The sequence below is a fragment of the Tribolium madens genome, unplaced genomic scaffold, assembly GCF_015345945.1.
Source record: "Tribolium madens isolate multiple individuals breed KSU strain unplaced genomic scaffold, Tmad_KSU_1.1 Scaffold_19;HRSCAF=116;Tcas5.2_LG9, whole genome shotgun sequence".
NCBI classification, from domain to species: domain Eukaryota; kingdom Metazoa; phylum Arthropoda; class Insecta; order Coleoptera; family Tenebrionidae; genus Tribolium; species Tribolium madens.
The window spans coordinates 12,465,522-12,492,417 of NW_025400983.1; the positions used below are offsets into that span (position 1 = coordinate 12,465,522).

General features: G+C 30.7%; 1 protein-coding gene across 2 annotated transcripts; it reads left to right on the plus strand.

Annotated features, from left to right (window-relative positions):
- The first annotated feature begins 897 nt into the window (after window positions 1-897).
- Window positions 898-26,193, plus strand: LOC123008951. Of its 2 annotated transcripts, none has more exons than XM_044405028.1 (4): window positions 898-1,099; window positions 12,847-13,083; window positions 21,832-22,613; window positions 25,713-26,193. In XM_044405028.1, the coding sequence occupies exons 1-4, from the start codon at window positions 1,022-1,024 to the stop codon at window positions 25,894-25,896; spliced, it is 1,281 nt and encodes a 426-aa protein (XP_044260963.1). In that variant the 5' UTR covers window positions 898-1,021; the 3' UTR covers window positions 25,897-26,193. The 2 variants fall into 2 exon arrangements, with proteins under 2 accessions (XP_044260963.1, XP_044260971.1); XM_044405036.1 differs by having other exon boundaries at window positions 25,702-25,856.
- The last annotated feature ends 703 nt before the right edge of the window (window positions 26,194-26,896 follow it).

Sequence of the window (26,896 nt, forward strand, 5' to 3'; positions counted from 1 at the left end):
CAACTTATTCAATTTGTTCGAATTCAGTTACATAACCAGGCAACCAAATTTACAACCGTGTTGTGTGTGTTGGGATAATCTAAATTGTGATTTATAAATCGATGCGTTTTTTACCCTTCTGGACACCTTTTCATTGGTTCGTAAATTTTTTAGTAGAAATTTGCATAAGGAAGCTTGTTCGTGCATGGAGTACAAGACGAGAATCGACTTGAAAAAGTTCTTGTGTATAATTTTCAGCGAGACGACATAGTCACACTACATGCAATTTTACAAAGATTGGGGTCAGTTGATATGAGAGGAACAAAAAGCACCCACGCAAAGACGAAGAAAGACACATTCTATTGATCCACACAGACGTGCGTTTAACCTAACTAGTTGAATGTTTCATTCACTCGAAATCAAAAGCTAAACTTTGAGTACTGAAATGCTTCAAGCGCAACTTATTTAACTCAGCTGTATGAAAAATAATCTACACTTAAGGCGCTTAGTAAAGTTATACGTACGATTCGTGAAGAAAACGGCGATTTTTCAGTAACTGAACGGAGCTTCTGAAACCGACTGAAATGCGTGCGGACTTTTAGAGGGCGGCTATAGTGGCGCCTTTCAGTGCTGAAATCGACAAGTTGGCGGTCGATAGAAACAGCACTGCCTCTAACGGCTTTAGGGGCAGTTGATTTCAGCGCCTATTATTTAATTCAAATTAATATTCGAGTACGATGAGTCTGAAGCCAAACATTTTTTGTGACTCAAATAATTGTGAGTCTCTATGTCAATGATTGCAAAGGTGAATAAATTTTGCGCGGAAGTCAATTTTGATGTTATAGTGTTAAAGCATGTCTGTTTATACTGTATCAAAACTGCTTTCCGGAGATCCCAACGCTAGCGCAGACGAGCAACTCTTAACTTTCATTCCAGTTAAATTAACACAAGAGAATGGTGCAATTGAGTGTGTTGTAGTAAAACAGTGGTCGTTTTTGAACATGTGATTGTTTGTTTACTTCTCGGTTTAGTAATTTTCAAAATGGGTGTCAAAAGCAGATTGTGTTCCGAATGGTTCTTCCGGATTTTTGCGATTTTTGCCATAGGATGGATTCCGGAGGTACGTATTTGATTGAATGAATCACTGTAATGACTTTCTCTCTCAGTCACACATGTTTAAAAATCTGCGCAATTTTTTTCGGAAATCCGGAGTTTCAATCGCGCCATCACCAGAACTGCTGGTTTTAAAGGGTGACTTTTACTTTTCTATGATATCATAATAAAATTATATAACAAAAGCTTTATCCGTTCGTGGGAATTGACGTCTTCCCCGCCTTGCAATTAATCTTTTATTTAATTATTTGCAATCGTGTGTGGTCACTTTTACTTGAGTGAAAGTGGTAAATTTTTGGACAATACGCTTTCGCTTTAATTTGCCAAATAACTGAGCCTTCTTTTAAATTTCTGAATAACTGTAGTTGTGCCGGACTACTGACCAATTAGAGTCGCTTGCAATCAGTACCGTTATAAAAAAATATTTGAATTAATCGGATGGTTGCGATTTTTACATTTAATAAATAAATTCCTGTAAAATCATTTTTTCTTATGTGTTAATAGTGTTCGATCACGAGACATTCAAATTTATTGTAATTGCCGACATTCCTGATATAATCTGTACAACACTCGAAATGAAAGGATCATTCGTTACTTTGCCACAAGGCGATCAAATCGTTTAATTAAAATAATAATAAAAAACTTCTTGTGGGTTGACTCTACCGAACCGCACCTTTTAAGGCCACACTGCAAATCTTACCGATATATTATCACAATGATGACGCGTTGACCTATTGTCTTTTTCTCATGACTGTTATTATCAGAATTACTCGTTTTATTTGCCAAAGTCGTGACAAATAAATTGTGGAATGGTGAAGAGCCACGATTTTTCAAACACCAACCAATTAACTATTTCAAGCATTTGCATGCAGAAGAATTTTTTCAAAGAATGCGAGAGTCACGTGCGTACGTTTACTTGGCGAGGCTTAAAACAATGTAATTTTTTTCAATTACTCAATTACTTGCCGAAAGAAATCGAATGTGGGCGGACATTTCAAAATGTTTTAAATAAATGTAGGAACATTGCAAATCTTTATGACTTGTGTGCTATGCAATGGAGACCTTGGATTAGCAACATTTGTTTACGGTCTAGTTTTGAACACAGTTACGTGTTGAAAGCTTGAAACGGAGAATATAGGAAATAGCTTTTACCCAATTGTAATGGTCATGTTTGATGAAACAGTAAACATTGTTTTTGCAAGTGATTTGATTCTAAGTCTCGCTGGAATTTCATTATTCGTTTCCTATCACGTTTTCAGTGGAAATTCAAATTTTTTACAACATAAAGGCTTGATATCATGGATGGAGATTGGTTTTTTCTTCGTTTTTTTTTTTCAGTTTTTAAATCTATTACATATTAAATATTGCAGCCATATGATGCAATTAAGTTTTTGTATCCGTTGCGTCCAAGATAAAAGCTGATGAATTAAAAAATGCGACGCATTTAATTGAAAGTAATTTTACTACAAAATCTTTTCAAGTCATTTGGACGAATTCATGCGTAAGATTACTTTTATTGGAGAAACTTTTTTTAAACGCAAGCTAATTTCACTTTACAATTTTTCATTATGCAAATTTGAGTAAACGAACTTTTATTTCTTACTTTGGCATAATAATTGTTCAAACTTTTTTATGTAGATACATTAAAATCCAAGCAATTTAAGAAGCATCTTCATGATCCTCTATTTATAGTTGAATTATTTCAGGTATGCACTGAGTCAGTACGGATGTGCCTTCTCAAAATGCATTGATGAAACACTAAACAATGTAATAATAACTAAACAATTGGAGTATCGTTTTGTTCTCCTTTATGGTATAAACTGTGTCAGTTTTTATTTAAATTCAAGCAACGCTGCTGTTTGTATAAAACGTATACATTTGCTGACAGAATTTTAATAAAATCTTTACTACATAAAGTTCACACAAAATGCAAAAGCTCGGTCAAGTGATTTTAAATTTTATCGGATGGAAAAGCTATTTCCGGTTGTGAAGTACTTTGTGCATGACGAAGATTGCCAAGAAAATGTCTAAGTTTTTCTAATTTGATGATGTCAAAATAAATAAAACTAATTTAAAATTGTGTATTTACAGAATAAATTTGCAGTAAGTCAAGGATACAAAGTGTTACAAATTGTACGTACAGAAACCTAAAAAAGTTTGATGCGAGAATAACCTAGTCAAACTTTTTATATTATCACAATCAGCGCAACTTAGCAATGAAAATTAGAACGTAAAAATTAAGTAATGTAGCCATTTACCTACACCAAATATTAAATAACCATACTCGAAAAAACTACAACCTAAAAGTATTGTTATTATTAAGTAAAATCATGTAATCTTAGTTTAATTAAATATAATTAAATAGGTTTAAAACACACAAATTCTAAAGTATATAACGGTGTTTCTTTTAAATTTGGTGTTAAAGCTATCCATTATCGTTCGATTGTGAACCAACCATGGTATTGAAAGTCACAATTGTGGTCCGTTCACATATACTCATATCACCGCCAATTATGACGCCAAATTTGTATAAACACTCGTTACATCAAGATTTGTTATTGAAATTAATGACGTGTTTATAGCGTTTTTTAAGCATTGGTACATTGATCACTTATTACATTTATAATTTATAGACTTATCGAGAACATATTATATTTTATTCGTTGTATATTTTGTTTCACAAAAAACGATTTTAACGACTCTTCATTTATTTGTACGAATAAAAATTTATTTTAAAATTTAGTCCGGTCAAAATAAACATTTTAAATAACTAAAATTCCGACAGAGCTAAATTTTGGTGGAGATCTTGAGTACACCATTAGGAATAAAGTGTCAAAAGTCCCCATCGATCCCATGTGTGCTAAAAWAGTTATTCGGGGTCAAAGGTCGAAATTTGACGTTTTTTAGATTTTTTTCGAAAACGGTACGTTTTATCAAAAAAGTAGCCCAGACAAAAAATATAGATCTTGAAATTATCTACAAAATGGTCCTTATACTTTTTTTCTAACAATCACCATTCCTGAGATATCGCGATTCTAAAAGTTGAAGGAGTCACGTTCTACATGGTATGCACATACAGAGTGCGTCAGAACTCCCGCTTCAAAGACAAATGCCATGTAGGGTAAGGTACCACAAACATAGAAAAAATTAAAAAAAAAATCTATCTATAAAAGTTTCAAAGTTATGAGAGTTTAAATTTTGCACTTTGACTCTATTTATTTCTGTAGGGAAAATAATTTTACAAGTTTTTTTGCTACAGGCCATTTTAGAAGAAGAAACAAAAAAGCTGTGTCCTAAATTGTAACTCTGTTCAATGTTATTTGTGGCTTTTATTGGCAAAACTTTTGTACCTTTACTAGATAATTGTAAAAAAACATATATAAAATCATCAGTATTATTAAATAGACATAAAAAATAGTCAAATGTCAAAAAACAAATGTCAAATTTTTTTGACAGATAAAATTTTTTAAACATTTTTTTTATGTTCCTGGTATCTTATTTTACTTGAAATTTTTCTTCTACTTCATTAAACTTATAAATATCTCGATTCCATTAGAATTAAAAAGAATTTATTTGGTAATACATACAGGCTCTTCAAAAAATCGCGCATTTCCTTGAAAGGGAGTAATTGGGTAGTCCCCAGAGTACTGAAAAAATGTTTAAAAAATTCTATCTGTCAAAAAATTTTGACATTTATTTTTTGACATTTGTCATTTTTTATGTCTATTTAATAATACTGATGACCTTGTATATGTTTTTTTATAATTATTTGATAAAGGTACAAAAATTTTGTCAATAAAAGCTACAAATAATATTAAACAGAGTTACAACTTAGGATACAGCTTCTTTGTTTCCTTTTCTAATAACCTGTAGCAAAAAAACGTGGAAAATTATTTATCCTACAGAAATAAATAAGAGTCAAAGTGCAAAATTTAAACTCTCATAACTTCGAAATTTTTATAGATAGAATTTTTTTAATTTTTTTTATGTTCCTGGTACCTTACCCTACATGGCATTTGTCTTTGGGGCGCGAGTTCTGGCGCACTCTGTATGTGCATATGATGTAGAACGTTACTCCTTCAACTTTTAAAATCGCGATATCTCAGGAATGGTGATTCTTGGAAAAAAAGTATAAAGACCATTTTGTAGATAATTTTAAGATGTATAATTTTCGTCTGCGCTACTTTTTTGATAAAACTTGCCGTTTTCGAAAAAAAATCTAAAAAACGTCAAATATTGACCTTTGACCCCGAATAACTTTTTTAGCACACATGGGATCGATGGGGACTTTTGACACTTTATTTCTAATGGTATACCCAAGGTCTCCACCAAAATTTAGCTCTGTCGGAATTTTCGTTATTTGACCACTATTTTTATGACTAATTTGACCGGACTAATTTTATCCCAATAATAATAACATCACTAACAATAATATGTACAAAAAAAGTATAATACAAAAGTATAATAAAAAACGCACAATAACTGCAGTGATTTTTTTAACCCTAAATTACTCTCAAAACTTCAAACCAAAATGTTGTACCAACTTTCTTTAGATAGATATACAGGGTGCGCCAGAACTCGCGCCTCAGAGAAAAATGCCATATAAAGGGTTTAAAGTTTGCACTTTGACTATTTATTTCTGTTGGAAAAAATAATTTTCCAATTTTTTTGCTATAGGCTATTAAAAGACGAAACAAGGAAGCTGTATCCTAAATTGTAACTCTGTTTAATGTTATTTGTGGCTTTTATTGGCAAAATTTTTGTCCCTTTACTAAACAATTGTAAAACAAAAACATATAGAAGATCATCAGTATCATTCAATAGATATAAAAAAAATGTCAAATGTCAAAATTTTTTGACAGATAGAATTTTTTAAACATTTTTTTCATGTTCCTTTTATTTTACCTTACTTGAAAATGTTCTCTCTGGGGCGCGAGTTCTGGCGCACCCGTAGGTATAGCTTGCAAAATGCAAGTTTTATCCTTGTGAGTTCACAAAAGTACAACATTACGGACTCTTTCAATACGCCTGTATTAAACATATTCTTTATAGTTTATTGCATAAAAAGCAAGATACTTGTGTGTAGAAAAAAAATTTTACTACTGCAAAGAAGAGAGTACAGATTTGAAAACTATAAAAAAAATGTGTATTGCATTTGTAAACAAAAAAAAAATGCAGAAATTTGTTAAAAGTTAAATAACTTGAGATATTTAAATGAAACATGTAATTTTTTGTTTTTGCATCTAATAAATTGTCAAATTTCTAACGAAAATTATAAACTTTTAAATTTCTAGAGTTGATAAATAGAAAGAACCATAGTTAATTCCATCACCGATCGCTTATCTGGGGTTTAGGTGTCCATAAATTGTAAAAGCCGGCATAAATATTGAAAGTATAATTGTTTAATTATAAAAATGGAGAATAATGTGTAACATAAATGTGATTTAAAATTAAACTTTAGGTAGGGCATAGTACAGTTTTTTTTAATGTAGTTTAGGAAGGACTTTTTTATCTTACATTATTATTATTCTTATTATTATTATTATTATATCAATTTTACTAACACTCCTACATCACGTTGTTTTATGAAACGCCATCTAAATTGTTTCTTGCATTCTTCTGGATTCTAAGCGATTTAATCATCCCTAACCCAAGAATATTTATCACATTCCTATCTAATACGAGTTTACTACAATCTTGTATACTACAAAATTATTTTGTTTCTTTTGTGATGTTTTTGATATTTTCCGCCACCACTCATAAAATCTTTCTTGTATTGTAAAGCTTAGAATTTCTATTGCAAGCTTCTACGCTTGAAAAAGTGAGATAGTTTTACCTTGAATTGACCGATTTTAAGTCTAACAACGGTAATTTAGTGGCCTATCACAGCAGTGCATTAACCGTTTCTTGATTGCAAAAATGTCAACACTCGTTTCGTTGTTTTTCCATCTCTTATTTAAATTGCATTATTTAGTTTATTAATGGTTCTGCAAGCAACAAAACGTAACAAATAACGTTTTGTGCATTCGGTACATTAGATCCCGCAGTGCATTTCTAACGATTCGTTTCTTCCGCCATACGTACCGCAATTATTGAAACGATCTACATCTCTAATGAACAACCAATTAAAAGTCATTACTGTTGAAGCACAGAAAACGTAAAGGTTTTAATGGTCACATGTTTCAAACATATGTCAATTATAATACCCATATCTTTAAACAATGTCACTTCTAATTTGATATCAGAACGCCTTTTGCAAACAAAGAAATTGACTATAATCCAGGAACAGGTTTAGTAAATGACATTTTCTAGGCGCTTTCACCTTCGATTTGCGAACGACATTTCAGGAATGAATTACATGACGAACAATACGATATTAAAATTTGGATTAATACAGGCTGACTAACACAATAAACCTACGATGCTGTATCTTTAAAAAACATTTTTTGACAGACTATTTTTTCTTTAAACGAAAAGTTCCAAGCCATTTTTATTAATGTATTAGAATTTTTTCAAAATTATGTTTTTTATGTTAACATGTGTGTCAAAATTTATCTTTTTCGGGTTTTTGAAAACCTTTTATTAAAAAATTGAAGACGTCACTACCTCTTGTTTTTTATGGCTTTTGCTTTTCAAAAACTGTTAGCAATACTTAATTTGTCTTCGTTTTTGTGTTTATGCCTACAAATAATATTTTTAGACGTATTTTAAACACATTTTATTCAAAATAAATTAAGAACTGGAAATGACAAGTCTTTTTATTAAAATTACCACTAATAAATTTGCTATTGTTATCAAAGTTAAGGTTCCTTGATTTTTTCCTTTAAAAATCGCACTTTCCAGACTCTTATTTGGAGTAGCATCGCATATTTTAGTATTATTTGTTCTCATAGAAAAAATATTTTTGATATCTAAAAATACATACACTGTAATTAAAAAAATCTAATATTGATCTATCAAAAAATGGTTTCATTTATTACACTCTAACTAACACTGACGTCTAATACGGAAAGAAAATTCTGGGATTCATTAGGAATTCGAAGAGTTGAGCTTCCTCCGAATCGATAACTTCATTTTGTAGTCATTTTACGTGTGCAACAATTTTACTACATAGTTGGAAAATTGGCAGACTTTTCCAATATCTACTACTTCACAGCTTTAATTTGTGGAAATGTGAATTATGGTTATTACTAATACATTCCGAGACACATTCTAAATGATAGAGAACAGTGATTCCGAGTTTAAACATTTTTTAAACCATGAAAAGAGAGCACGAGTATAGTGCTGGTGCTCTTGCAGGTAGGTATTCTTATACCTACCAACTTGTCAACGTGCCAAGAATATTATTGATGTTGCGTTTTAATCACACAATTTATTTTATAAAAACCTTTGCTGCGGTATTAAATGTTGTAGTGGTTTGGAAATTAACTCATGAAAGTAGAAAATTGATCGAAAAGTCTTGGCATGTTTCTCTTGTACATTTAACCACATTTTTTTACAACAATTTCACTTAATTTCCCATGAGATTTTGATTGCAAATCCTCAATAATAATTTTACCACTGTGAGGAAAAAATGTGTAATGTTTTTGTATCAACAGGTTCAACGAAGCTCGACGGGTAAGCGTTGGGCATAATTTTCTTTGGTTATACAATGCAAATGCTCTGCATTAACATTGATGTTCATTCAAAATTTGTTCTGAATACTTTGTTCTGTTCAGATAATTATTCTACATGAATTGCTCTTTATATTAACAGCGGGGAATCACTAAATCAATGAATCAATCAAGAGACATTGTAAACATTTTAAACTCACGTCTATCTTAGTATGATGATTTGAATTTTTTTCATACCTAATTATGAAATGTTTCATTTTATTTCATTTCTCTTGCACAATAAAAACGAAAATTTGCCAAACTATGTTGTCAGTTAAAATGGATTAAATTTAATAAACGAAATTGTTCCAAAAAGTTATTTTATAACAAAACTTATGTAATGTGTTGAATCACAGATGATGAATTGTGGGAACAACAAGAGAGGATTATTTTAATACCTGAACAAATTAGCATAAACATAAAACACGTTTCACATAGTTAGCGATTTTTTTTTCAGTTTTTTGTTGATCTTTCTGAAGCAGCAACTCTATACCCTTAAAAGGGCAAATAGAGAGAAATGCAGTAAAAAATGAGCAAACTGCCCCGAGCAAATATCTTGCTATGCAAAACCTTGATTGATATCCATTTGCCCCCACTAAAACTACCCTGGAGCGCTTAGGTGTGTATAATGATTTTATAAATATTTGCATAAAATTCCGAAGAGAATAGTTTTGATTTAAGTCGAATTGTAATTTTGTTTCTTCAGTTTCAATTCTTAAAAATCAGAGTTTCACAACGACTGGTTTTGGTGGAGGTATAAGTAGGTGTTTTAGGCATGTTCAGTCCAAAGACCCGTGTGTAATAATGGAACAACTTTCTATTTTATTTAGCGAATTGTGAATCCAATTTGATTCTTTGACATAAATTACAGAAAGTAAATTGCAAAAACACAATAGAATGTTGTTGTAGAACCTTGGTACTTATGGGTGCAGTTGTTAATAAACTATAGTCACGTGCGCGCACTTGTACAAAAAAAGCTTGGAAGTAGAGTGACCAATGTCAAATTCCTGTTTGGACATAATTATCATAATTTTGTGACGAAAATGTGTGGGTTGACATAACATAACCGAGAAGGTCATCGAAATGAAAAGCAGTAGATTTCTTTTTACTACTGGATCTTGAGCTATTAAACAAGCACATTTTAAAACACAAATACGTCCTGCTTTCAGTTTGACACTGAGGAACTACTGGATAAAGTTTATTGCTTCTTTTTGCTTTAAAGTTTCAGATGAAAGTGTCAAGACCAGCGTGAAATGCATTTGAATTTTATATCGAAAACATAACTAATTAAATAAGAATAGAAAAGTTTTAATTCTTATTTCAAGGTTTGTTTAAAATTGCGGAGTTTCCCAAGAAGAATGTTTTGTTCCGTTATTACATATACTATATTTATTGAATGGATAGGCTTGTGTCACATTTAAAGAATTAAAAAAAAAATACATTTGAAACATTTGTAACATTGAAAAAAGAAACAACAGTTAATATTTATAAATGTGAATTATAATAAAATAATAAAAGAATAAGAGTCAAATAATTACATATATCGTTTCTAGAAGATTGACGTTAAAAATGTTTTAGTAATAGATATCCATTCGTGCTCATCGTATGATTTATCATACGAGAAAGATTTTTGGCTTTGCAGCCTTCTTTCTGCAACTACTCGTAGGTGATTTGAGCAATATTTTTAAGTGTCTAGTCAGGACAGGTCAGGTCAGGTCTTCTCTCTGCAACTACTCGTAGGTGATTTGAGCAAAATTTTAAGTGTCTAGTTAGTAAGACAAAAGTAAAATCTAACTAGTGACGTCAATAAAAAAGTAATTAAAAAAGTAGAAGAAAAATTGAAAAAACAAGATTGCGCTTCGCTTACCTTGGTCTGCGACGCTGTATTGGCCCTTCGGGCCATATTATATTGTGTGTCCCCGTTTTGTAATTATGGTTTGTTGCTTTTTAAATTGCTTAGCTCTTTACGGGAATTGATGTGAATCGATCGTTAATTTGCATTTATTCGATGAGAAAAGGCGAAAAGAAAATTTTTTTCTTTAATGGTCAATGTAATCTAATTTTTCAGTTGAGTGGGGCTCACGGGGGCTGCGTCTCCGATGGGGCTCACTAGGGTACCGCCTCCGATTAGGGTTTACGGTGGCTACGTCCCTGAGTGGGGCTTACGGGGGCTGCGCCCCCAAGTGGGGCTCACTCGATTCAAGATTAACGCGCCACGGCACCCACTCTAACTCTAACTGGTCTCCCATGCGATGCCGTGTTGGTTAGAGGTGTGTAATATGCGGTCATAACCTCACTTTTCCCGAATTTTAGTGATAACAGGCGTTTCCGTCAGCCGATCGGCTCCAAAATCAATAGGGTTCTTATGGAGGCCGAGGGGCACCTACTGGCCAAATTTCATAGAAAAAGAATGATTCTGTGAAGAGTTATCGCGATTCGCAGAAATACCGGACAGACAGACAAAAATTTCACATTTTTTTTTCGACGTAGAATCGATTGGTACAAGTTTCATTGCGATACGACTTCAAATGGCCGAGATATCGAGGATTTCTCGTTCGAAAAAGTAAAACCTATATAGAAAATTTTTTGAAGAAAAAAAATTTCTTAACAAGTCTGGGCATTAAAGGGTTAAACTAATGAATTAATATTACTTAAAATCTCAAAAAAAAACTTACTTTTGCGACTACATTAAACATAAATTAATCAGCGACAAAATCAATTTATTCCTTTTAATTTTCAAAAATCAAATCAATTGTTTTTAAAAAAATAAAATTAACAACTATAAACAACGGTAATAATTTCATCTTCAACACAAGAAGAACACTAATTGCACTAAGAAAAGCTAAAAATATTCAAATTTGTTTGTAGAAATTTGAATATGTGAGGATTGAAAAAAATTACTACAATTTTGCAAAAACACAAAATTTTTTTTTTGCTTGTAGGTACTTTTTACTTTATTTTTCACATCTGGTATCTCTTGAGTACAAAAGACTAAAAACAAAAGATTCAGATAAATATTGAACGAGTATGTTCAGGGCGAGTTATTAGTGCGGCGTCGGAAAATTGTGACTGTTATTGGAAATATTATAATAAATGAATAAATTTTTTGTTTTGTTAAAATTATTCACTTTTTTTTTAAACTAACTACAAATTTTTCATATTGTATAGGACCATTTTTTAATTTAGATTAGAGCATTAAATTACCAAGTTGCTGAAATTAGAAATTTAAATAAATATCCACTCAGTCTTCGAGCATCTTTATTATTAAAAATAGAAAATAAAAATTTTTCAATTAGTATCATCATTTGATACAATTTTGTTTGCGTTTGTTATACAGAGGGCGAGAAGTGATCAATTTGTCTTGTGGTATTTTACTATCTATTCTGTTTTTTTTAATATACAAATAAATTTAAAAGTTTTACTTTGATTAATTGCTTAGTTGTTCTATTTATTCAGGTCTTCTTTTTTTAATATCTACAATTAAATTGTCAAAATTATAAAATTGCCAAGAAGAGTGAATAACCGCGAAACAGTGCAATTTTAACTACTTAATTCTGATTCTCAAAGCTGGGGAAGAAGAATTTTACACTAAATTTTTACTATGCAAGAAAATAAACTAAATTTTTACTATGCAAGAAAATAAAACTATAATTTTGTTTGTTTATATTATAATAACAGAAATGATTTGTTTTTTCAAAGACAAAAAAAAAGACAATAACTTTAAACTTCAAGAAACATGTGGTTTAAAAAGCACATATACGAGTAGTTTTAAAGAACACGGTTTCCACGCTCTAGAACTATTCAGCATTCTGTTATTCTAAACGAGTTTGATGTTGTTCTAGTCAATTTTCTTTAATCAAAATTACTTTTTTCGGCGATAAAGTTTTTGAAACACTCGCTGTGAAAACTGGTATTCAAGTAATAAACTATAGGGCAAGATGTCAAAAAAGTAGGTTCACCGTTGACGTGTCTGACTCAAAAGTAAATTAATTTGAAAACTGAATAAACGCAAAAAATCAAGGAGAAAATATTTTCTTATTTTAATTTTTTACACAAAGGAGCCAAGAATCCTTGTACTCATGTGGGCGTTTGTTTGTTATAGGTTTGGTCTCAACTGGTGGAAACCGAATTCATCCCTCAAGTGTCAGCCACATGCAAAGCAGGTCACATGAACATCCGTGTGGCTTTTAACAACAGTTTTTCCGGTGCTGTCCACGCAAGGGATTACCGAACGCCAGCTTGCATGGTCCATGGAGACGGCGGTAAAGTTGTCACTCTGGACATCAATCTTATGGCTCAGCAAGGGGCCAGTGATTATTGTGGACTGCTCGTCAACAATGTAAGTTGCAACACTTGTGTGTACTTGGATAAAATGCGTCAAGGATGAGTCGCGTTCCACAATTGGACGGGCGAATCATCTTCTGTAATCATGGTTTGTGACACCGATAGGGAATTGTTTGGTTATGGGGAAGGGTGTTGTCAAGGCTGATGAATACGAGTGTGTTTGGAAACTTTGTAATGAGGATTAATTGAAGGTTTGGATCACCGGAGTCTTTTATAAGAAACCACTAAATTCTAAGTAACGCTATATCAAAGATCATACTAATAATAACATTACAAGTATAGCCATGGTCAAGTGAAAACTTTAAATAGTTAAGTAAGTTTATTAATAAACACAAATATGTAAACAAACATATAAAAATTGATAATATATTCAAAAGGTATAAATTTTGTTAAACTATTCTAAGCCAAAATATACGATTGTAATGAATATTTTAGTAATGAAGCAAACATAATTTTAGAATCATTACTGAATATTCTTAAAATGTTTTCAAAATAATAATACTGAAAAGTTAATGATTTATAAATGACTAATTTCTTTGATTGTAATGAAAAAGTATTGTAGAATCAGTAATTTTAGAGATAAATTGAGATAAATTAAGAAACAATTATTGACTTTCTTATAATAAAATACGCTTATTATTTATACAGAAAATTAGTAAAACAAATTAAGCAACTTATAAAAGTTAAATATGAAGATATTTGCAGCTTTAGATATGACTAAATGTGTAGGTATTTTACAGATAGTTACTCGTTTACAGAGCTCTTTTAAAAAAAAAGTGTTTTAGTAGTTTTATATCTATGTACTTCTAAATAATTCTCAATGCATACACAATAATTGCGAATTTCTTTAGAATTCAATATTTTTTCAGGAAAACCGTAAAGATTCGTACAAATAAGAATTTTGAAAGCAATGAAATTTATTAGTGACTCTTAAAAGCATCAGATTTAAATTGATTTTGTTATCTTTACTGAATCACCTTGTATATGGGAGTAATTTTAGAAAATTTATGTGGTTAATTGTCATCACTTCTTATTTGACAGTGTTTGTAAAATTCTAGTATATTGAAATAATTTAAATAGTGCACTCTGTTATAAAAATTGTTTAGTTTCAGGTGGGTTTATGAGTATATTAAAATATACTTTATGTTACGCTTCTTACGTGGACAAATTATTTTCAGTGTAAAACGCAAAAAAGTTATCTACTTGTTATTTCTAGTATAAATTATAGGTACTAGCGATAAACTTATTCTGCCTTTTTCCGTTCTTAATGTAATACGTAGTTTAATTATGTAGAAAAATAAGGACGTTGGAGTCGTAACGACATTATGGTTATCCCAAAAAAGTATGTTGTTAAGTTTTATTCAATTTTAAATGATGTAATTATAAAAAAGCACAGTTCTTTGTAAGTAAATTTAAATTTAATAATTTATTAATATCTAAAAGAAACCTACAATTCTTTTGACATATTCTTTAATTGATGTAGTAGAGCTAGTTGCTTGCTATTTTCATATTAAGAATTTTTTTTTAGAAACAAACAGCGTTATGGATACTTAAAAAAAAACTTATGTACAACATACGTAGATATAACTGTTCCATTTGACAATTTGTTGTATTTTTTAATTTTTTAAATTTTTGTTTTAAATTAAAAAAATTATGAAATGGTGATTGGGAAAGAGTAGTTTCCACGGTGTACATACATAGGTACGCGCCACTATTATAAATGAACGGGAAAAAATTTGAAAATACTGGAAAATAAAAGTAAAAACAAAACAAAACATTGTATTGCATTAAGTAAATAAATATTTTTATTCTTCGACACTGTCAAAATTTATGGTTTTTCTCCCGTGTAAGAAAGTTTTGACAACTGTTTGGCATTTCTCAATACGAAACGTCAAATTATTTTTAACACATTTAAAGCACGTTTAAGCCTTGTTGAGTCTAATTCGAATAATAAATTGTTGTATTCAACTCGTTTGAGTGTAAATCGGACGCTTTATTCCACCTCGTGGATGGTAAACCACTCGTTACACTCGTGGTTTAAAAATCCACTCGGTCAAATAAACCGTCCGATTTACACTCACACTCGTCGAATAAATAACTATTATTCTATTCTGTATTGCCCCAGTGTTTTTTTAAATTTTTTACTGCATTGAGCTGTAACAGATTGAACGAACAAGCTTGAAATTTAAATTTTACATTACTCTAGTAAATTGACATTACTGTATAACCCTTTTAAAGAAAATTTAAAAAAATTATAAGTACCGTTGAAGTTGTTGTATCGTAAAATTTTATAGATCCCGATTAACATCATCAGTCATTAAGTCCGCAGTGAAACGTAAAATTAAATATGTAGTTTGTCTATAGAGTAACGTAAAGTTTTTGACATAGTGTGAGATAATATCAGATTCATTCATCTTATTACAGTTAGATTACGTTGATTTAACATTGTGATAATCGATCAGTGATCAGCTATAGGTTCTTCAAATCATTAGCTACGAAGAAATGGATGCAGTGGATGAAACTTTTTTGTGCTCTACAGTAATGAAAAAATTGAGGCATTGTTTATACGGTGCTATGAATATTTTATACAACAATTTTTAAAATAAATGTAAATTATATACGTAAATTGATATTAAAACTAAAGTTTGCACAAACATTAGTTAACCCATTCACATTCCTTTGCAGCCCACGACTCTGCTTTAACACAATTACACATTCCATTAATACCACCGTTAGTTTTATACAGACGCAGTTTGTATTACATAAGTAAATGAGTGACAAAATAGAATAAGATCAGTCAAAAATAAGGGGTTTTCATTAAAAAAATGTCATGACGTCATCGCTCGAGTAAAATCGAAGTAAAAACTTAAATTTAATGCTGCAACGTGTTCTTTTAAAAAACAAAATTGACAGTTTAATAAAGATTTTTTCAAAAATGAGCAATTTTAATTTAAATAAAATTATCCACGAGTTTTGTTACACTCTATATAAAAACAAATAAAAATCAAACAAGTCCTCCTATTCTAAATCATAATAAATCATAACAAACATTAAAATTGTAGGAATATGGAAAAAAGTATATGGAATATACATAAACTTAATAAACTAAATAAACTCAAACTTAATAAGCATGCTGCATCTAACAACTATGAAAAGAGAGAAAAAGAAAAAATATAACATAAAATTTTACCTAGACATCAAAAAAATTAAATATATGATTTCTGATTAATTAAATGAAAGAAAATAAATATCACAATTACTGTTAATTTTATTGAAATTGCTACACATTACATACAAGGGCGATTTTGAAAGAACATTTGTATTACAATGGCCACAGTAAAAAGATATGGAATATCTTGAATTAAATATAGGAACCAGAAAAATGATTTTATTAATTATAGCTATAGAATCTGTCTTATGGTTGAATAATTTATGTAAAAATGTTTTATCAAAAAACAGTGCTACAAAATCCAACTTTGCCCTGTTTTCGGTTTTTGCGATCATCACTAACTGCATACTGTCGTTTTCAGGTGAGAAATTGTCGTGGATCAATGTATTTTACCGAAACTAATGAAGTTTGAGCTATTTTCAAGCGATTTGGGTACCGCATACGCTGTCATCAATTTTAACGGTCAAATTTTATAATAGATTTATTTAAAAAGCGCACAATAGAAAAAATTAGTATGAAAACTATTCGTATTCGTACATTGTAACACTTGCTACTGCGCTGCGTAGCTATAAATTACTCTTATCACAATGAGAGTGAAAAACACTTGTTTTTTAATACATCTTCGGTTAAGAATCTCTGGAGCCTGATGAGTTGTGGCCTTTTACTCTCACTTATTTCTGGTTTCTTACTTCTATCTCTATCTCTAAATTTGGTCTGAATAGTCTTAAAATTGATAATTCTCAAGCATGTTATGTCCAAATATGCAAACCGCGTAGGTTTTACCGTGTTCCACGATGACGTGGACGCATAACTTCGGCTTTGGGTGTTTACGTCCACGCCCTGGAATGAAATGGCTTAATAATGTTTTTCCTGCCGCTATAAATAACCAAACGGAATGCAAAAACTGCTCAAATTTATTATAATTATAACACAATTATCGGGAGCACGCAAAAAACATAATGCAATGTCACTCGAAGACCTCGAAGATCTCATACATGGCCTAGCCCACAGATCTCAGCTCAGGGTTGTTGTCGACAAACAACACAAATCTTGGACTGAATTTGTTGGCATAAATGGTGTAGAAAGGTGAAGGAGAGAGGTATCGATTGCTTAGATATACTACTTGATTGATAACACGTAAGGCTTATTGTTGCAAAATAAGGGAGTGATTGACGAGGAAGGTGGAAATAATTGTTTCGTTTTTTTTAGAAGTTTGTGAAACGGAAAAAAGCATTTTCATTCAGATACGATCGGAAATTTTAATTGCATGCCAACGATTAAATCGCCATTTAATAATACTGCAGTCTTGCTGGATGCCGATCGCAAAATCCTGTAATTTAATTGCCGTATTAATTTTGTATTCTCACAAGTAAGTAGAATAGTATGATTTTTTGCGCTGAAATCGAGTAATTAATGAAGCGAATTCTCTAACGTCGCAACTTGACGTGATCATGTGTTCAAATCACGAAATATCTCAGAAAAGATCATTAATTTCGATCAAAATATTACACAATGAAGCATCCAAAAAAATTATTTAGGTCGAAAAATCAATCTTGTAATTTAAAAGGAAATTGTAAAAAACTCCAACCTTGGAGTTGGAATTGTGAGTTTTTCGAAGAATATGTGTTGAATTAGTTTCTCCTCTATTTCCACGGTAATGACTTAAAAGTGTTTCCTGGTAAACATACCGAAAGAGGTGTTAATTGAATTACTCACCGATGGACACATAATAGAAGAAAACAAGAGTGTTTCTACCCATGTTTGGTTAAGAACAGGTGTAAAGACATATTTTACACCTACCTACCTAAATTTGAAGATTAGATTATCATTATTACTTTACCTCATTCTTAAATAAAATGTGAATTTATGGCTTAGTTAATACATAGTTAAAAAATTTTATAAAAAATTTATATTATTTTTTTGATATGTCAAGGAAATCAAGTTATAACATAACTAGGACAAAATCGGGAGCAAAAAATTGTTAACAGGTCGTCATATCGTCATCTGAGTTCTCGATACGTATTTGCGACAAAAAATATGTAGGTAATTTACATTTCATTACATTTCACAGTCAACCAATTACATAATCAAAAAATATTGAATATCATGCTTTAAATTTTTTTGAAATCATAAACTTATTTTTTGAGGAAAAAAATTTATTCTTGGAGAATACAGTATGTATGTACTTCTAGCCTATAATTTAAGGGAGCGAAAGTAACTCTCTGTATTGGTGTTAAAAATTTATTTTTATGACAAAAATCCTTTACGTTAGTTTTAGTTAATTAAACAAGTAAACATTTTAAAAACTAGGAATTGCAAAAATGTTCTTTTAAATTACGTACGATTTTTTTCACTTTAAGTTTAATTATAGAGAGGCTTTTATTAGTGTGTTTATAAAACTTGGCTCTCCCTGTATACATACCTACATCCTACATGAGGATGTGACTCTTTCGGTCGATTTACAGAAGCTTCATTAAATTAATTACAATCAAACATCAGATTAACTGATAACATGACCAAATTGAACCAACCAGATGCTCAGATTCATGGAGTAATCGCACATGAACTTTTAACAACGGATTAATTTTTAATTCGCCTTCCATAAACCGACCCTATATCTCGTACCAATATAATTGTCGATTCATGTAGAGCACTTGCTCCTGATTTTATTAATATTTATAAAACGTGCTTTAGAAATGTATCCGTCTAAATATGTAATTCCACATCTATTATTGATTCTATCTACAATACAAAATAAATACTCCCACTTCCAGTATCTGTTATTTGTTCAAAGGAAAGGGAAATGGTATTGGAGAGTATAACCGATTAAATTATTATCAGTGATCCGGGACAATAATTTAAATTCTGAATGTTCGTGCTAACTGGCGCCGGCGTTACAATATCAAAAAAATGTAATATTTTCCTAAAAATCTCTAAATTTTTTCTCCGGTAATTTTATTTTAATAACTCGCAATGAAATGTCCGGATCTTGAAACATTAAACTTAAAGTCAAAAGATTAATGTCTGTTCAAAATTCCAACCCTGGTAACAGTTGTTGAGCAGAAAGATTAAGAGGGAGATATTTCTTTTATTCTCTGGAAGAAATAATTGCAGTGATCATACTGCACTTGCTATTATATTGTGAACCGATGCTAATATCTAAGCAATTGTAAACCGGCCTGTAATAACAAACCGTTAAATATTAAAGTAAAACTGATCTGTAGCCACTTCCACTTTTTTTGTATTTAGCTGAGAATATGAAGAAGCAATTAATTGTATCGAGATGGTTGCCTAGATGTGACCCCTATCAATAAAGCCCGTTGCTGCATCAACACCTGTGCCCCTCCGGCTTATTTACGCACTAGAAAAAATTCATTCGACTACAACAATATTTTTTCAATAAAAGATTTGCGAAGGATTCCAACCGGAAAATTTTACCACAAATCTTCTCTCTGTTGTATAATAATAGCATTGTCCATGCCTGGAACTATGACATTATTCATGGGCTAATAGTTCGTCTAATGGCCTTTGTCTTAAGAACTCAAACTTGCAGAAAAATTAATCAACTTGTGATAGTTTTATTTTGCAATCTTCCCGCGCAGATTACGTAAATTGGTGATAATTTTTGATGACCTCAAAAAGAAATAGCGTAGGCTTGTTGGCTAATCCAGGGGGCGGTAACTTTTTTTTTCCTTTTAAAAGTGCGAAGGAGGCACAGTTATGAATTAGTTAAAATGCATCGTGACGTTACTGTTGATGTCACTAACTGTTTTTGTAATTCCGGTGTCATACTTCTGCAACAAACATTCTTACAGTAATAATTACTATAGGATTTATATTAAATTTATAAAGGGTTATTGCTGTTTACTCAAAAAAAAATTCTCAATGCATCTAAGAGGCAGGAAACCAGTCATACAACATATAGGGTTTTTGATTATACAGGTAGTCCCAAAAAAAAATTGACGTGATAATGATACTTATATTTTTTTAAATTGCATAGTAGGTATTATTTTTTGCGCTCATTAGAACGCCTTTTTAGTTATTTACATATTCCCAAATTGTTTTTCAAATCGGTTCAGGAATTTCTGTGAAAAAAATAAAAATCAAAAAATATCCATTTTGCAACTTTACCTACTTTTAAAAATTAATAAAAAATGCATTTAGTGCCCTCTTGATAAAATTAATACTAGGCACTGATTAAATAAATTAGAATTTAAAAATTTGTAACGTATGGTCTTAAAATTTTGGGAATTTTTTAGATGGTTTTTATTTATATCAATTAATATTTAAACAGGTTGTTGCTGGAAGTAAAATATGACAATTAGCTTGTTTACGTTATGGCAGTTTAGTTGTTTCTATTGAGTTTTCGAAAATGTCTTGTAAGCTATCGAAAGCTGAAAAGATATTTGGAATAAACCCCGTTTTTCCATATTTGTTTTTAAAATTTTCGACATTTTTGTGTATCTACATAATTTATTAAAATTATGACATTAAAATTGACGACAAAACATAATAAATTAAATACTAGAGGAACTGTCTTAAAATATAATTTTTTTATTCTTCGACACTGTCAAAATTTACGGTTTTTCTAGCGTGTAAGGAAGTTTTGACAACTGTTTGGCATTTCTCAATACAAAACGTCAAATTATTTTTAACAGATTTAAAGCAAGTTTAAGCCTTGTTGACTCTAATTCGAAGAATAAAATGTTGTATTCCACTCGTTTGAGTGTAAATCGGACGCTTTATTCCACCTCGTGGATGGTAAACCACTCGTTACACTCGTGGTTTAAAAATCCACTCGGTCAAATAAAGAGTTCGATTTACACTCAAACTCGTCGAATAAATAACTATTATGTACAGACCATCGTTAATAAGTAATTCTGTATTTCAATCAAATTACATATTTACATTAATTTATAGCGATGCGCATTTGAGCAATATTAAAAAACAACAGCAGATTTAAATTGGTTTCGTCCTCTGTATTAAATCACCTTGCATTAGAAATTTTAGTAAACAGTTTCCTCAATAGTGACGAAAGAAAATTTATAACAATAATTTCAGAATCTTACTACTATTTTTTTTAAAAAAAGGAATGCATAAATCATAGTGATTTCATATTTAAATTTAATAATTTAAGAAATTTTACAAATTACGTATTTGACGTTTTTCGACATTTTTTGAATTTCATTTGCATACATTGAGAAACTTTTTTGAGGAGTATTAACAGTGCTATTATTTTTTCTTTGTGATTATTTCTGATGTCTTTAGATATTTTCTATGTTTTAAAATTAGTAAGTAATATGATGACTTTACTGTAAAATTTAATTACATTTAATTTTTAATTAATTATTAAAAAAAATAATTTCAATTTTTATTTCTTTTTAATTTTATAAAATTTCAAAGATTTACCTTTTTAGAAAAAAAAATGTAAAAACGCTACAATTTTTACAACAAATGTTTGTCTAATTAGAGACATGTAAACATAACATAGTGTTACAAAAGTGAACAAAACAACTAAATTGCAGCCTCTTATCGTAATTGAAATGAAATTAATAATTGAGTGTTTTGTTTCAGAAAACCGAGGAGCGTTCCGTTCCGATCGCGGTCCGAATTCACCGAACTCTCGAACTCGCCGACGACAAATTCTACGTGATCACCTGCGGCAAAGCCGGCTTTCGAAATGCCCGAAACGAAACCTCCCTTGTCTCTTTACGCCTCCTCGACGGCTCTCGCAAAGTCACTCAAGCCGTCTACAGCAAACCCTATACTCTTCGCGCTGAAATTTCCCGTCCCGATGGCACTTACGGCTTCCGAGTCAAATCCTGCTTTGCTTTCAACAAGTTGAACAGCAGCGTCCCCCTCATCGACGACAAGGGCTGTCCTACCAACGGTGACGTGATCGGCCCTTTCGTCTACGACGAGAAGAAAGGCACTGCGGATGCCCAACTTAGATCAATGTTCCGGTTTCCGGAAAGCTCCGAGGTGCATTTTCAGTGCGACATCGGATTGTGTCGGGGTTCCTGTCCGGAGCCGGTATGCAACGATGGAGCACAGTCGAGGGCTTTAACCACCGAAGAGGGGATTCTTATGGCTGCCACCAGTGTTTTCGTACTGGATCCAGGAGATCCTCCACTGGTCCAGGAATTGTGCGATGAAGGGGGTGTCCATCCAACGTGGTTGTTGTGGCTTTGTATAGCGTTAGGGGTGCTGTTTCTTATTATGTTGATCATCAATATCTTCTTGTGCTCAGCGATGACGTGCGCTTGTGCCAGGACGGAAATCATTGAGAAGGAGCCAAGCATTATTGAGGACTATGATCCTTATAGATCCTGGCATGGCAGCCAGTACGGATCGAGGTAAATATCCGCGAGAGGGGTTTTGTATAAATTAAATAAATAAACTGAATAAATTATTCACGACAGAAAAATTCCAGAATTGTTAAATATAAGAAAATAAATTTTTATGTAAACTTTTGTTTCATCGTTAGATATTTATTAAAGGTCAATATACAGTGAGCGACAAAATTGTGAAATAATCTTATTAAAACTGTATTTTTTTGGCAAAAATGCTCGAACAGGTCAATTTTCTTTTTAAAAAATACACAATTTCCAAATTGATGTAAAATTTTACACTTTTTGGTTTATGAGTCATGACATCTTCGACATATTTTTTAAATGGAAACCCCTAATTTTTTTAGCCATTTCGATAGATCTTTTAATTGTCGAAATGACAACACCAAAATATTAAATATTACATAGTGTTGGGAAAAAAATAATTCAAAAAGTGAAACAATATCAATAAAAAAATTGAGAATTTTGTATATTTAAAAAAAAAAAATTGACCGTTCGAGAGTTTTTCTCAAAACAATTTTTTTTCAGTTTTAAGTAAGGCTTACCTGCTCTTATGTTGCCGTTAATATACGCTCTTCGATAAAATACGTCATCAATCACAACAAAGTATTTTATTAGCACATGAAATACTCTAAACTTGTATTGGCACTATGTGAATTTTGACATTATTTTGACATAAAATATGTACTTTTTACAATAATTTCTGAAATTAGTAAAAATTTTGATTTAATGTTAGTGTTGGAATTTTTTTTTAAGACATTATAGTTTAAAATTCTTGCTTTTTGAAAGTAGGTTTTAATGTTGATGTTCTTATTGTTCGATTTTGCTTAGCTTTTGAAACAAGTTGATTTTTTGAAAAACACATTAAAAAAATAAAGAAGTATGATAAAAGTTGAAAACTTAAAAAAAAAAGATGATGTTTTGTTTTTATCTCTAAAAGATGCTATTAAATAGTCTTTCTAAAAAGAGAAACTTCTAAATGACTACAGTTGATAAAGAACAAGATATTTAATTTTAAATAAGACTGGACAGTTACTTGCAAAGTTTTGTTCTTTACGTTTACGCATAAAGAATACGTAAACAATGTAAGAAACTATTGTTTTGAGGTTAAGTAAAATGTTTACCAAATGATTTGACAGTTTTTACTTACTTCTTGTTGGATCTTCTTGGTATGGTAGTGATGAACATAAACACTATTTAAACCCAACATACCAAACCTTTATTTTAACACAACGCGTTTCAACCACAAAGTAGTCATCCTTAGGTGAGAATAGAGAATAGAGAGAGTTTTATTCTCACTTGAGGATGACCACTTTGTGGTTGAAACGCGTTGTGTTAAAATAAAAGTTTAGTGTGTCGACTTTAAATTGTGTTTGTGTTCATTAGTTTTTACTTAAGTATTCTAGTCACAGATTCTAGTACAGATGAAGAATAAGAATGTAGAACAGTACCTAAGACATATGCTTATAAAAAAGTTTTGAAAGGAGTAAAGTTGAAAATGCTTCGTCAAATCGGAGGGTGGTTTACTGACAAAAAATTCAAAGTAAAAACTAAAAAGTCCAAAATACGTATCAAACAAATTATTCATACAGTAAATATAAAAATACAAAATCGGAAATAACCAAAGACACTTTTGTGTAAAAAGTTTGTTACTAAAACATGTTTAAACAAAATAAAATAGAAACAAAATAATTTCATCATAAAAATTTCAATGCTAAAATGTTCAAAAACAAAAAGTGAGTAACAGGTTCCCAGAAATGAAAGGAGGTATTTAACACACCGCACCTTAAACATCACATTTCCAGATTCAGTTTTTAAGATATTAGCAAAGGCAACTGCGCAAGAATAATTAGCAAGGGCTGGAAGCAGTGCGCACATGGTGATCAGTTAGTTTGATGCATAAACGTTTACGCCTTCGCCACTTCTTGCACTGCTGTACTCCTTATAACACGATTTTGTTTTTGAAGGCTTTGCGATATTCTCGTTTTACTTGGACACATTTTCTTGAAAATGTTTTGTCTAATTTTAGTTTTGCGTGCGTACAATTAGGCTTTAATAAATAAATTTTGTAAAAAATGAGATTATTCATTTTCTATTGTTTACCTTTTCTTACAGGTACTATTTATAAGTAAACAATGATATTCTTTACATGTAAACAACAATGTATTTTTCACGGCGAAGTTTACTGTGATTTTTTTAAATACATATTGAAATGCAAATTCGTATTTAAAAATTAAAAGTATTACACATTTTGACTAGTGAAATAATAGCTATTTTTTCTGTTTATTAAAGTTAAATATGTTTTTAGTAATCAACATTCCAAACTCTTAAGAGTTTTTTTAAGAAAGACTAAAAATATCTTAAATGCAAATAAAAAAATAGACATTTACTTCTAGTCACTTGCTTAACAAACTTAATTTTTTAGTTTTATTGCAGTGCGGCGTTAAAAAGATAAATAGCTAGCAAAGACTTCATTTTTGTAGTTTTTTAGATTTTGTGCAATGTTTTCCTTAAAAGAAATATGTATTTAAAAAAAAAACCGAGCGTAGTCGACTAACAAAAGTTTAAAAACATCAAAATCGAAACTTAAAACTAAGCAAAACCTAAGAAGTTTCATTAAAAAACATTAATATGTATTGTAACTTATCATTTCTGGCACACTCTGTATATAGACAAAAATAATCTACGGTGATGCAAATGCAGTGTATGACTGTGACTTTTTGTAATTCCAATAACAATTTTTTCCAATAACTATTTTTTTACAACCACTCATAGATTTCTTAAGAAGTCTTTGATTTACTGAAATATTCCGCCTGCGAAATATTCCAAAAAAAAATTTTCACACATTTTTTATTTTTTGATTAACATGAATTTATTTTCTTATATGTGAACACATTTATTATTTTTGTTAAAATTTATTCATTTTGCTTTCTGTCATAATATCCTTAAACTAAATTTAAACATTTTCATTATCATAAAGAAACTCAATTTTACGGTAACAACAATACACCCCTTTCACGAGTCTCCACTAAACCACTAACCCTTTCGAGTTTCAAGGGTTGACGATGAATTTTTAAACTTTCCTTTTACACAGCAGTGTTTCAGGTACTCATTAAACGGGGCTCCTCAGAATCCTAAAGGCTACACTTCTGGTGGTTCGACGATGAATTCGACCAGATCAGTGTCGTCTCACAGCGATCACTACGCTATAGTTCATTCACGGCCTGGTAGTCGCTACAAGCACAGGGGGCCGCCCTCGCACGTTGGCAGCCACTACAGTGGGAAATAATTGTGTTCACCTACAAACTTTTGAAGTGTAGCATAAGGTTCAATAATAAGTGCAATTACCATATTACGATAAACGATATTTATACGACTTACATAGTCTACAAGATAATTGATTTGTTTACTGATAAAGTAATGAGACGTCCATAAAATTTTATCCAGTTTAACAATAGACTTAAGCTTACGATTTAACTGTAGCTTTAATTTTGTAAATTCTAAAAGTGGAAATTGTAAAGAGAACTGATTAAAACTTATTGTAAATATAAAAATTATTTTGAAATAAATCTTTCTTGTTATTTTACAACGGAAGAACTGATATTTCTAGTGATTGTCAAGCTATTTATTTCATCAAGCATTGGCTCAGGTTTTTAAAATCTCTTATTGTTAGAGACAGCAACGAAGCGAAAATGTATTTTGACGGCACAAACAAGATTTCACCTCACGTTTGTTTGTTGACACTGTATTCTTTATTTTAGATAACAATAGATTGAGGCATAAGATAAAAACAACAAAAGAAAGTTACTGGGTGTAACTGAAGCATGTTGAACATTAATATGCTATTGAAGATTTTACTAAATATGTTAAAAAGATGTTGTGTATATTTGTTTTGTAATTTTGGTAATTAATTCTGACATACGTAATACCATTTACTTCAAATTAGTGATTAACTGATCATGAATATTGGAAATATGTTCAATTGCGTTATATTTCTGTGCCCACATATTTTAATTACCTATGTGTTCTCATTATCGTAAGCTCTAATTGTTACCGACCGAATGTAGCAATAAACTTTGTTACCATTATTGACAAACTGTAATTTTTAATTAACACATTTATTTAATGGATGGGTAAAAATAGTTGTGCAATTTGTTCACTAATGTAATATTCAATTAAAATTTCTTAATTAAGTGGTTTAACCGGCAATTTGCAAGGTATCTTGATTACTTGTCAATTTTTGTTTTTTTTTTTTTCAACTTGGACAACTTGGAGGAAGATTGTTCAAT

Bases quoted from the DNA above. Each gene is read 5' to 3' on its own strand.
- LOC123008951 (XM_044405028.1), top strand. From the start codon at position 1,022: ATGGGTGTCAAAAGCAGATTGTGTTCCGAATGGTTCTTCCGGATTTTT. The intron at 1,100-12,846 runs GTACGTATTTGA...TGTTTGTTATAG, and splicing joins CCATAGGATGGATTCCGGAG to GTTTGGTCTCAACTGGTGGA. The intron at 22,614-25,712 runs GTAAATATCCGC...GCAGTGTTTCAG, and splicing joins GGCAGCCAGTACGGATCGAG to GTACTCATTAAACGGGGCTC.